Source organism: Gymnoscopelus microlampas (assembly GCF_963454915.1).
Source record: "Gymnoscopelus microlampas genome assembly, chromosome: 9".
Lineage (NCBI taxonomy): Eukaryota > Metazoa > Chordata > Actinopteri > Myctophiformes > Myctophidae > Gymnoscopelus > Gymnoscopelus microlampas.
The window spans coordinates 6,609,687-6,623,161 of record NC_139946.1 but is presented as its reverse complement, the minus strand read 5'-3'; the positions used below and the strand labels follow the sequence as shown (position 1 = coordinate 6,623,161).

General features: G+C 40.8%; 1 protein-coding gene across 4 annotated transcripts in view; it reads right to left on the bottom strand.

Moving 5' to 3' along the window:
- Positions 1 to 13,475, bottom strand: part of LOC311052036 (importin-13-like) — a gene marked incomplete at its 3' end in the record, with an annotated part of 58,835 nt that overhangs the window by 4,254 nt on the left and 41,106 nt on the right. For 3 of the 4 annotated variants that reach the window (XM_084066815.1, XM_084066817.1, XM_084066816.1), the window contains exons 14-18: positions 9,094 to 9,246; positions 8,742 to 8,822; positions 8,432 to 8,569; positions 7,009 to 7,105; positions 4,007 to 4,059 (exon numbers count right to left, since the gene is read on the bottom strand). In XM_084066815.1, coding sequence (XP_083922941.1) covers positions 4,007 to 4,059; positions 7,009 to 7,105; positions 8,432 to 8,569; positions 8,742 to 8,822; positions 9,094 to 9,246 — 522 coding nt within the window. The remainder of the gene's footprint in view (positions 1 to 4,006; positions 4,060 to 7,008; positions 7,106 to 8,431; positions 8,570 to 8,741; positions 8,823 to 9,093; positions 9,247 to 13,475) is intronic. The other variant, XR_014601458.1, reaches the window with a different exon arrangement.

The window sequence follows — 13,475 nt, the reverse complement described above, 5'->3', positions numbered from 1 at the left end:
ATCTTCCTTCAAAACACTGTTTCCCACCAAACCCGATTAAGCCTGGTAACCAGATCTGACGACAATAAGGAGACTGCGAGCAGATCTGCGTACCAGGCTGCTCTACTCTCTCCACTTTGTCTTAGACAATACTATATCCAAACTCATATACAGAGATCCTCCATTGCAGAGCTCAGCGGGTATAACAAACAAACTGCAAAAAATCAAACATTCAAAATCATTGGAAACTTAAGTAAAACTAAAGGTAATGATGGCTTTGTTTTGAAAAATCAACATTTTGTTTTTTTCCCCTCTAGAATCACTATTTTTTCCCCTCACTTTTGTTTGTCTGGATTGAATATGCAACAGAAGTCTGTAAGTAATTAACATGTGCAGATAAAGAGAAATAACAACTCATCTCATAATAATGAACTCATTCAGCATGGAGGAGAGGAGAGAGGGAGAGAGGGGAGAGGGAGAGAGATGAAGGTCAGATCTATCCAAAGATAGAAAACAAAGGAGGAACAATGAAGGAGGGAGACAAAAATATAAAACATAAATGGCCAATTCGTCTTAATTGATTAATATTAGTTGAATATTAATTAATTTGGGCTTTGATTGGCTCCGGGCTGGAATGATTTCCGAGGAGGCGTGGCTCTGAGGCTCTAACTAGTCACCTGGGTTTTGCTCATCAATCTGAAATTTGTCCGCCTACTATGGCAGTGTGATGTTTAAAATCATCATTAAAACATTGTACATATTCCTTTTTCTGTGTTCATAACACCTGAGTCAATAATATTGCAACAATAACACTGTGATAAATAGTATTTCTATATTGTGCAGCCCTAACTTCTATTCTTAAAAAAAATTAAGTATCTATAAAATGAATTAATTGACCACGTCAATGCTTCCTCAATAACCGTTGACCTTTTTCTTATTTTGTATTTGATATGATTTAATCACCTCAACATGAGATCAAAGTCAAATATCTTGGCCATAGTCAGTACCATTATGATAATGTGGGACTATTCATATTATTCACCTTCCAATGCTGAAGGGGCGTGAACCAGGATTATGTTAATTATTTTGTGATTTCTGGGATCCTGTCGTTAGGTGTGGTATAAAGGGTCATCCATACCGAGCACTATAACTATATGGTTTTAAGCCCTTCAATCCAGGAACGCATCTAATAAATGTTTTCTAAATCCTAACAGGTTTCTGAAAAAAATGTTTTTTTCAGTGGTTCTCAAACTTTTTCATGTCAAGGACCCCAAAAATTCCATGCATTTGGTCGTGGACGCCCCATCTCAAAATATTTTGTTCCAGGGACCCCCCAGAAGCAAAGATTTGAGTTAGAAATGTTCGCTTAAAAATATATATATATATTAAAAGATTTGCACAAATTCTCATGATTTTTTGAAAAAGAATAGCCAAAGAAATCTAAAATGACACAGATGCATTCCCGGTCTTAATGGGTTCAAAATCATTCCAACCAACATCACAACTATAACGACAACAGTGATGAGTGATAGTTATAGATGGTGCTTGGTGTGGACGGCCCTTAAGTCTGATATGAACTTCATTTCCCTGCGCCATAGGCGTCCTTGTACTTTTCAAGTGCAAAATAAAATGTACCTTTGGATACAATTAAGTTGACCCTGACCTTGGGGTACCAGGTGGCCCGGCCAGTTAGTGCACAGACCATAAGCTCCTTGTGAGCACGGGACCCGGATTTTAATGCGACCCCCCCTTCTTGTCTCCTCTCTCTCTGCTCTTGGTTTCCTGTCTCTCTCTCTACACTGACCTAACTGAAACGGCATCAGTGGTGGAAAGTAACTACAGTAAGTACATTTACTTAAGTACTGTACTTAAGTACAATTTTGAGGTATTTGTACTTTACTTGAGTATTTCCAATTTCCAATACTTGTACTTTTACTCCACTACAATTATTTGAAAACTTTAATTACTAGTTACTTTGCAGATATGATTGCCTCGTCACTCAAGGGTCCTTCTGGTCGATCGACACGGTCACAACCTTTTTCTGTTCTGGCCCCACAGTGGTGGAATGAACTTCCCACTGAAGTCATGACAGCAGAGTCACTGCCCATCTTTCGCCGCAGGCTGAAAACCCACCTTTTCAGGAAACACTACCCTTCCTCTTTGCCTGGCCTACTTGTTGTTAACTAGTTGTACGAACTCTTGTTCTAGTGTTGTACTGTTTTATTGGATCTTGTTTATTCAATACACTTTTTGTATTAGCTCATGCTCATTTGATTTTGCTATTTTGTCTCATCTGTTTAAGAAAGTAGGTACTGGTAGCTGATATATAGCACTTTTACCTTAGCGCTAGGTATACTCTTGGTTGCTTGTTTTTGCAGGAAATGCACTTAAGACTTCTAGTGATTAGTAGATTTGTTCCCTACCTATGTTGAATGCACTTATTGTAAGTCGCTTTGGATAAAAGCGTCTGCTAAATGACTGTAATGTAATGTAATGTAATGTATGAATTATTATATTATAAAACATACATTAACCACTTTAGCCCTATTTTATACCTAGGCTATTTGAAAATAGTTTAAGTACATTTTGATGCCAATACTTTTGTACTTTTACTCAAGAAAATTTGGAATTCTGGACTTTTACTTGTAGCAATTTCTATATTGCAGTATTGGTACTTTTACCTAAGTAAAGAATTTGAGTACTTTTTCCACCACTGAACGGCATACAACTTACAAAAAATGATCTTGGATATACAGTATCTCACCAACTGTAGGTTTAGGCTAAAGATACCCATTAATACCAATTTGTGGGTGAAAGAAAATCGTTAACGAACCTAGTATGATCCTAATGACCCCTGGCATTAGTTAAAGTTGTTCTGTGCAAATTTCCAAAAAACGACTTTTAGCAGCCTCTGCTGGTCATTACCGTCACTGCAGGCCGTTCGTTTATCCTCTGTTACCCAGAATTCCATTCGTTTTCACCGGAAGACGGAAGTGTTTCAAAAAGCGTTCTTTTAATTGTTTTTATACGATCTGTGGATCGTTTCTCTTAGCCAGTGGAGCTTTAGTTACCGTGAGCTGTGTTTTCTTTTTCTGTTTTTTTTTTCGTTCTTCAAATCATACAATCTCTTAAAATCAGCGTGAGTTTCCTTTTGTTATTAGCGCGGTAGTTCCTGGCCAAACAGGAAACCGGCGCGGTAGTTCCTGGCCAAACAGGAACCCGGTGGATTTCCGCTTCCTTTTTCCGGCCAGCTGACGTAATTTCCGAGGGAAAGTCATGCTCGACAGCGTTCAATAGAAAATATATAAATAAAAGGCTTTCGGAGGTGAAATTCATGGAGTGGGTGTTGTGAAACATTTGCCACTTACAAAAGATATACAATTTAACTTTAGTTTTACTGAAAACGTTACCTAGTATTTAGGGATGTCCGATTTTATCGGCCTCCCGATATTATCGGCCGATATTAGCATAAAAATTGATATCGGGAAAATATCGGTATCGGTTTTTGAAAAAAAAAAAAAATTTTTTTTTTTTTTTTTTTTTTTTGCTTTATAAATAAGTTACAGGAGTTTTTACTGTATATGGTGTGTGTGATATGAAATTTGAGCTTACCCTAATCACAATAATCCCCGCATATATCGGTATCGGTTGATATCGGTATCGGTAATTAAGAGTTGGACAATATCGGTATATCGGTTATCGGTAAAAAAGCCAATATCGGACAACCCTACTAGTATTACTTTAAATACACAATTTGTGCATGTATTTTTAAGGTGACTAGGTTAGAATAAAGAGCGTTTGAGGAGAGACTTGGTCTCTAGTTCAAACATTTCCCCCGAGGCTTCATTCCACGGCCTTGCCTACATGATGGGTCACCCTTTAGACCCAATAACAAAAGGACAGAGAGGTAGAGAGAGGTAGAAAAAAAGAGAAATCGAGAGAGAGAGAGCGAGAGAGAGAGAGAGGGAGAGAGATGAAATAGAGAAGAGAAACCCAAAGTGGATGAAATAAGAAACCAAAAACACACCTGAGCTTGGAGTTGCATAAATGAATCAACAATATCAGGATGATCCCTGGGTCCTAAAATATAATAAAGATGAAACTTAAGAAATCATAAGAATATAAGAATAAGAATACAAACAGCAACTGAATAGATTCAACAGTCATGTGGAACTAAAAAGAGAACAAAAAATATTTCATTGAAATAATCCACACGTGAGTAAGGAACAAAGAGGAGAAGAGGGGGTGGGGGTGGGTAGGGTGTGGGGGGCATATGAAGCTTTGGCAGAGTCTCGGAAAAAACGAGAGAACAAACGGAAAAAACAGGCAGAGGGACGAAGACATGGGGTCATTTTGATTCAAATAAAAATAATTAACGAGAGGAGAAAGAAAAACCTAAAAGATAATTAAATAAAAGTGGGGTTTGGAGTGGGAACCCAGGAGGCACCTCTGTTACTGTGACAGTTTGGAAGAAAGATAGGGGTATTAAACCCGAATAATTCCCGTTACCCCCAACCCCCCAAAATCACATAAACACCCCCCTCCCCCCCCCGCCCCCATACACACATTTCCTCTCTCAGATGTAAAATCAAGTGCCTCGAGGGAAATATGATTAGAGGGAAGGGTCAGTTCTGAACCAGTTAATCAAATCCCCTTCTCTCGCAAACCAGTGTGAAGATATCAACGTAGTACACACACACACCTCCTCCCTTATGCTGGACACAGACTACAAGACACATTAAACATCAAACAGATGGTGAGGAATGCACACTTTACAGTAAACAACATTTAAACCAAACATTCCTGTAGAAACCACTGGCACTTTTTCCTTTGCAATGAAGAACTCAACCCACAAGGAAGATGAGCAGTGTAATCAGAATAAGGATGAACAAACTTGCAGTGTCTGCCCAGCTTTATTTGTTCCCAAACGCCACATGAGATTCCCTGCACATTTATTGTCCCTTCTGACCCTCTTCCACACACACACACACAGCTCCCCATTTAAAAAAGGTGAACAATGAAACTTTTGGATACCATTTCTTTTTTTTTTTTTTTTGACAAAAGCGTGCTACGCCAAGTCGGGTCCAACAGAGTCGTGTGTCACATTCTGTGTGACCCAGCACAGGGGATGACGTAGGATGATTGCCGCGCTATGAGCTTGTAGATCTGCTATTTTTAGAAAAATCGTAAAAATGTGTGCAAATCTTTTATAGACATTTTTAACTGAAATCTTTGCTTCTGGGGGTCCCTGGAACAAAATATTTTTAGATGGGAGGGGGTCTGGGGACAAATGCATATTATTTTGGGGGTCCTTGACATGAAAAAGGTTTGAAAACCATGGATAATATAGCAACATAAGTAAAAAATAAATTTGACATAGAAAAATCAATTTGTAAAAATTCCCAGAAGCAAAGATTTGAGTTAAAAACTTTCGCTTTAAAAAAGTATATATATTCAAACTAAAGATTTGCACACATTTTCACGATTTTTAAAAGAAAATAGCAGATCTACAAGCTCATAGAATGGCACTCGGTGCCGAGCTATGAGCTTGTATATCTGCTATTTTTGAATAGCCCAAAGAAATCTAAAAATCACACCCAGTGTGAAGTGGGCGGTGTGGTCACAGTGGTCATCACAGTGATGGAAGTGATTCACTTAAAAAAAAAACTTAAGTGTTTTTTTTTAAAGTGCATAGTCCTATTCATAGGGCTATGCACATGTGTCATGTGTTTCTAGCCAATCACAGTCCTGAATAGAGTCATGGTGGCCAATCACGGTGCAGGGTTAGGGGGGGTACAATGGTGGCCAATCACAGCGCAGGGTTGGGGGGGGGGGGTGCAATGGGTGTCGATGTCCAAACCTCATATATAGGGGCGGTTGCACCGCCCCAAAAATGACACACAGATGCGCTCCCGGTCTTAATGGGTTAAGATCAGACACAGGGATTTGTTCAGAGGACTCTGGTCCCACCAGCACCAACTGGACTGTGGCAACTGAAAAGGCTACTGTTGTGACAGTGATGCTGTGCTGGTTGCACCGTTATGTTAAAAGGCACCTGCTCAGTCAAAAAAAGGCACCTGCTCAGTCAAAAAAGGGGTTAAAGAGGTGAAGGCTGAGCTGCTATTACTCAACCAGTTAAAGCAGGAGAGGAGCAGATGAGGGAGACAACAAAAAGGGGAGAGGAAGTCAGCAGGCAAAAGAGTTCTCTAGAACATATACAGGTACAATTACATTCAGTCAGATTTATGCTGAATGTAATATCATCCGGGTGATATCCTAGCCTTTCAAGTGTGACGGCTACAAAGTCTGGCCCGGGGGGCCTCTTGCAGCCGAGGGAAGTCTTCCGAGTGGCCCTTGGGAAGATTGTAAGAAATGTATTTTCATGTGTCCGTGACCTACTGTAAAATCAAAGTGTTTTATGCTATCAGTCACACATCGATGGAGATAAACATTGTGTTGTTCTTAATGTTATTTTAACAATCTCAAATGAGAGATTTATGGCATGAAAATGATTTAATCACTGACTGGTGCCGAGGTAATTTTCCTTTTAAAAAGATCCTTTCGCATTTTCACTCACTTCAACTTCATCAATGTCACAAAGAGCTGCACTGCCATCTCACTCAGAATAACGAGTAACACCTGCAAACGTTGAAGGGCTGACCGTGTTAACAAATGCACAGCTGGGCCCCTGGACGCCTTGTCAATGTCAAAAGTTGCCCCGGGGGCCGAGCTATTTTAATATCCCCGGCTTTGTTTTGTGGGGAAACAGAATGTCAATCTCAAGTGGACCGCAGCAGACACACACACACACACACACAGTGAGAAATCCTAGGGAACAGCAGGAAGAACTTTGCTCATGTTTTCTCCCCACACCCCACTGCTACATTTTGACATGAAACTTCCTCCCCAAACCTCTGGCAATATAATATAAACAACAAAAAAAAACACCATCACTAAAAACAGAAAATGAAGTTGTCACATATCTACAAATAACCCAAACAGACACCTTTCCCCCGCTGGGTCCCATACCTTGCTGGAAGATGGAGAGCGTAATGGAGGTAACCAGCTCAAATAGAGCCTTGATGGGTGGGAAGTGAGCTGTCTCGCTGGCAAAGATATGCACCATCTGAAACGTCAAGACTGACAATCAATACACTGTCACAGCTGGTAGCCCTGTAACCCTGTAGAGCAGTGGTTTTCAACCCTTTTTCCATGCCAAGGACCCCTAAATTGATATGCATTTGGCCGCGGACCCCCCATTTGAAAATGTTTCGTGCCAGGGACCCCCAGAAGCAAAGATATGGGTTAATTTTCGCTTTAAATAATTTAAATATTCAAAGGTATGCACACTTTTCCCAAGGTTTTTCAAAAAATAGCAGATCTACAAGCTCATAGCGCGGCACTCGTGCCGCGCTATGAGCTTGTAGATCGGCTATTTTTGAATAGCCAAAGCTAAGTGGTTAAAAATGATTGTGACGCTATGTTAAGTCATTTCGCTGGGGACCCCCTGGTACTCCCTCAAGGACCACTGGTGGTCCCCGGACCACTGGTTGAAAACCACTGCTGTGGGGTACATGCTCTCCACCACGTATTACTGATTTGTTATCGCAATGAATTACTGTTGTTATATCCGGTTACAGAAAAACATGAAATCTTCATAAAAATACCAAAAAAAAAGAAATATTTACAAAATTCAAGGGGTTTCTATTTTGTGGAACAGCAATAAATAGATCATTATGATTCATTTTTTGAATGGCTTGAAATGTTGACAGGACAAAGCATCAATACAACAGTGTGTGCTAATAATGATATTATACTTTATGAGTCAGTGCAGAGCAAATTAACTGCTACAGTAGCTCGCTGATACGAGCTAGCTGATACTAGTTATCTCAAGCTTCGTCGACCTATTGACTATGTTAAGCACACTTACTTAAGCACACATACTTTATATGAAACTGCTATGGAAATGTTGTTATTGTATTTATACTTTTAGTTGCTATATGAACCGGAATTCATTGTCTGCATTTAACCCATCCTAACTATTAAGAGCGCTTGGGTAAACCTCCACTGGTGGCCGGGGAACGGCTCCTGGCAAGAGTTTGTCATGCAAGCTCCACACAGAAAGGCCCCAGATGGTCACAAACCCAGGACCTTCTTGCTGTGAGGCAACAGTACTTACCATTGAGCCACCGTGCCAATAAACCACTGACTGACTTGCACGGTATAGCATATATTTGCTGTCCGGCAGAAACCAGCTAACTCCATTTCTCCGCTTTTGCATTTTTTTCTCTCCATAAATCAGTGCTATTGAACACCCTTTACGCCTGAAAAATGAACATTTTGGAGTTAGCTGGTTTCTGCCGGACAGCAGAGATATGTAATATTATGAATCTAAATACACACTGTGTGTACGCGCGCGTGTGTGTGTGTGCATGTGGGCGTGTGCATGTACCTGTCGGGTGAGGTCCAGAGCCGAGGCCTGAGGTATAGTACTGTACATCTGTCCCAGCATCTCACTCAGCTGAGTCAGCATGGGAGCAAAGTCGTGGAGCAGAGTCTTCACCGACTTCTCAAAGATGGCACACACCGCCTGAGGGACAAGCAGACATATGCAGTAGTATAGTACTATTGAAAGGTCATAATATCCCATTAGAAGCACACTGACTGACAAGACGTGCAGGCAGGCTTTGAAAGAGTGTGTGTGTGTGTGTGTGTGTGTGTGTGTGTGTGTGTGTGTGTGTGTGTGTGTGTGTAAGACTCACCTCTACTACCTGTGAGTCATTGAGCCATTTGCTGAGCACCGTCTGTATGAGAGCAAACACCTGCTGCAACACAACCACCACCTGACAAGTACACACACACACACACACACACGCACACACGCGCACACACACACACACACACACACACACACACACACACACACACACACACACACACACACACACACAATTGAAGGAAACCATAGCTATAAATAAGGAAGAGCTGCATACGACACATTGTTAGCATTAACACTGATGCCTCATAATTCTAATGATGATGATGATGATGATGATGATGATGATAATTCTGATGATTAAGGTGCTGCTAATGGTGCTGGTTTCTCTGACTGACCGGGTTTGGTCCGGGTGGGGGCGGCGTTGTTTTAACAGGCGGCGCTGAGCCCTCCCCGGATTCGTCCTCCTGCTTGCTGATGTCAAGCGTTGTGAACAGATTGGACAGCAGGCCCAGGATGTGGATGATTGCTAGCTTATTGGACGGATTAGGCTGAAGGGAGACGAGAGGAGAAAGGAGATGAAACAAAGGGAATGGTTATTTTAGTGATGACTTGACTTGAAAGCGTGATTTGCTACAACCTGATTTAGCGTTCGCCGCATTAGTATGTGTCTTGTGTGTTTGTAATCTGGTGAAATGATACAGAGCATGAGTTTAGCCTGCAGTAGTATAATACTAAACCTGCACTTGTATTATAAAAAGGTGTACCAGAATTCATTAGACACACAAAAAGAATGAACAACTTAAGCCCTATTGTTTGTTTTAACCCATTAAGACCTGAGGCCGCGTCTAAAAAAAATTGGAAAAAAATATAAAAAAATAATTTTCACGATTTTTCAAAAATAGCAGATATACAAGCTCGTAGCGCGGCACTCGGTGCCGCGCTATGAGCTTGTATATCTGCTATTTTTGAATAGCCAAAGACATCTAAAGTGACACAGATGTGTTCCAGGTATCAATGGGTTAAAGTGGTTAAAACAGAGGCAGGTAAAAAGAGATATGAGGCGGCAGAGTTCTCAGAAGGGACAGCGGTTTACTGGGAATCGGATGGTTCCCATTTCAAATCGCCACACCTCCTGGCATCAGGTCCAAAGTGTCCCTGAACAAGACACTGAATCACCAACATTTTCATATCAAGGACCCCCAAATTGCTATGTATTTGGCTGCAGAAACCCCCCCTGAAAAGATTTTGTGCCGTAAATGAAGGTTATTCCAAATTCCAAAAAAATAGCAGATCTACAAGCTTACATGTTGCAATGTGAGGCGTTGTGAGCTTTGCCTACAAATAGCTTAGCTTGTAGGCTAGCCTCGAATAGCCTAAGTTATAACATAGGGTTGAAGTGATTAGACTGCCTCGGCCAACAGTGTGAATGGGTGAGTGACTGTGAATCATACTTTGCAAAAGGTGCTGCATCAAATGCAGACCATGTTTAATTCTCCAATACCTCCTTTATTAAATACTCATACTGTCTTTCTAACACACACTCACAAGTGTGCGCACACATACAGAACACATGCATACAGTACATGCACACGTTTCAAACACACACACACACACACACACACACACACACACACACACACACACACATGGACACACATACATTGTATCCTCCCCCTGGGTAACAACAGTAATTAAGGCTTCATTAGCAGGGTAAGCAGTTAATCAGTGCTACCGCTCGGTCGTCATGGTAACCTAGTGGTGGCATAGGACGATGAAAAAAGAAGCCATGTCTGCCTCACACTCTCTCTATCTCTGTCGCTCCACACACACACACACACACTTTTGCTGCACACGTTCAAACATATCCATCCTGTAATACAATTCCAGTGGCATTTCAACACTGTTATTATCTTTTCTATATTTATATATTATCCCCTTATTTGTTTATGCAGACGGTGCAATGGTGGCGCTGATGGGGTGGTGACATACGACACAGGTATTAAAAGCCTGATTCAAATGCAGGATGTGGCTGCTCTGCGGCCAGTCAATTCCCTGGCCGAGTTCCAGGGTATCACATCTCATTCCAATGAGGTGACGGTGGGACCCTCCATTTTAACATCTCACAATTAGAATAACTGTGCAGTCATGGCAATACACCTTACACATTGTACCATAAGAGGAGACAATACCTAAAGACATGTACACCATGATTTGGGGACTTTTGCAAAACAACAAATACATATATTTAACCCATTAAGACCTGAAGCCGATTCTCCTGAATCCCAACAGTATTCTGAAAAACGTAGGTTTCTATATCAGTGGTGCTCAATCTTTTTCATGTGAAGGACCCCCAAAATGTATATGTATTTGGCTGAGGACCCCCATCTCAAAATATTTTGTTCCAAGATTTGAGTTAAAAATGTTTGCTTTAAAAATACATATATTCAAAGATTTGCACACATTTTCATGATTTTTCAAAAATAGCAGATCTACAAGCTCATAGCGCGGCACTCGGTGCCGTGCTATGAGCTTGTATATCTGCTATTTTTTAATAGCCAAAGTGTAAAATAATGCTTTTTAGCTCAAATCAAAAAAAGATGCAACACAGATGCGTTCCAGGTCTTAACACATTGACTGCCTGAATTATTTTCACTGCCTATTGTTATTCATGCCAGAGATTTTTCAATGAAAAAAAAAAAGTACTCAGGAGCCGAGATACAAAATTTTAAAGTTTTTCTTTTTTTAATTTCAAATAAAAAAAATAATAATAATTATAATTTTTTTTTGCTAAACTCGATCTTGGCAGGCAAGTGATGAAAAGCTAATATCGAGTTAACTCGATCTAGGCAGTCAATGTGTTAAATTCACCCTAATAAAACGTAAAAAAAACAAAAAATGTGGAGCTTAACAGATAAACAGAACTATCAGATTTTCCCTTTATAACTGTGTCTAAATTTAACTGTCACTGACTGGAGCTCTGGTTTGGGTCAAGGACAATGAATTCCCATTGTAGAATACATCCAGGACCACAAACGCACCGTGCCTGCCCGTCCACAGGAGCACTTTTGTGTCCGATCTTAGGACAGCGCGCCTGGTTTACTACAGCACATCTCTTACTGTATACACTGGCTATGATGTGGCATCATATGACACTCCCAACGGTATTCTGAAAAAAACCTATGTTTCTATGTCAGTGGTGGTCAAACTTTTTCACGTCAAGGACCCCCAAAATTATATGTGTTTGGTCGCGGACCCCCATCTTGTTCCAGGGACCCCCCCAGAGAAGCAAAGATTTGAGTTAAAAAATGTTCGCTTTAAAACGATATATATATATTCAAAGATTTGCACACATTTTCACGATTTTTCAAAAATAGCAGATCTACAAGCTCGTAGCGCGGCACTTGGTGCCGCGCTACGAGCTTGTAGATCTGCTATTTTTGAATAGCCAAAGTGTAAAATAATAAAATAATAAAATAATATTTTTTTAGCTCAAATCAAAAAGTGACACAGATGCGTTCCAGGTCTTAAAGGGCTAAAGAAGCCTCCACCACTATCACCATGGCTGCCCCGTCCCCTGATGGAAGGTAACCTGACAAGTGTCCCCGCTAGGTGCCACCATTTGTCAGCCTCCAGTCACACAGTACCTGATTTCCAAGTCTGATGTAATGGCCAATACATCAAGAATCCAGACAGAACAGAGACAATGAGACGGGGAGGCAAGTAACGGGAAGAAAAAGAAGATATGGAGGGATATAAAGAGAGGGAGAGCGAGGGAGAAAGGGAGCGATATATTGAAAAGACGTTCGGGCAGAAGGAAAGAGAGAGAAAAAGAGAGAAAGGAAGAGACGAGAGAGAGATAAAAAGCTTGATCTAAACTGACGTTTCTATTCACCTCGGTGGAGGCCTTTGCTGATGTCAGAAGAACAATGGGTACGGGAAGTGAGTCTCTCTTTTGTTTCACACGGATATGTCAGCCTCTGTGTTCTCAGATAAAGTCAACTCCGTATTTATAGCAACCAGCTCACGCAGGCTTCACAGCTGACATTTTAACCCATTAAGACCTGGAACTGTGTCATTTTTAGATTTGAGCTAAAAAGCATTATTTTACACTTTGGGCTATTCAAAAATAGCAGATATACAAGCTCATAGCGCGGCACCGAGTGCCGCGCTACGAGCTTGTAGATCTGCTATTTTTGAAAAATTGTGAAAATGTGTGCAAATCTTCTGAATATATATATTTTTAAAGCGAACATTTTTACTCAAATCTTTGCTTCTGGGGGTCCCTGGAACAAAATATTTTGATGGGGGTCCGCGGCCAAATACATATAATTTTGGGGGTCCTTGACATGAAAAAGATTGAGCACCATTGATATAGAAACATACATTTTTGAGAATACTGCTGAGATTTAGGAGACATGTAGAATCGGCTTCAGGTCTCAATGGGTTAATAGAGTTAGTGCATTTTTCTTTGAATGGGCATATTGAATAATTCCCACACTCACTTGCTCCTGTGTGTTTGTTTGTTTGCATGCATGCATGTACTGTATATGCATGCATGTATTATGCATGTATTGTGTGTGTGTGTGTGTGTGTGTGTGTGTGTGTGTGTGTGTGTGTGTGTGTGTGTGTGTGTGTGTGTGTGTGTGTGTGTGTGTGTGTGTGTGTGTGTGTGTGTGTGTGTGTGTGTGTGTGTGTACACACACGAGCATGTGAGGCCACCTGCATTATTGATAATATGTGCGAGTGTTTGTGCTGCTGCCCAGTGAATCACCAGACC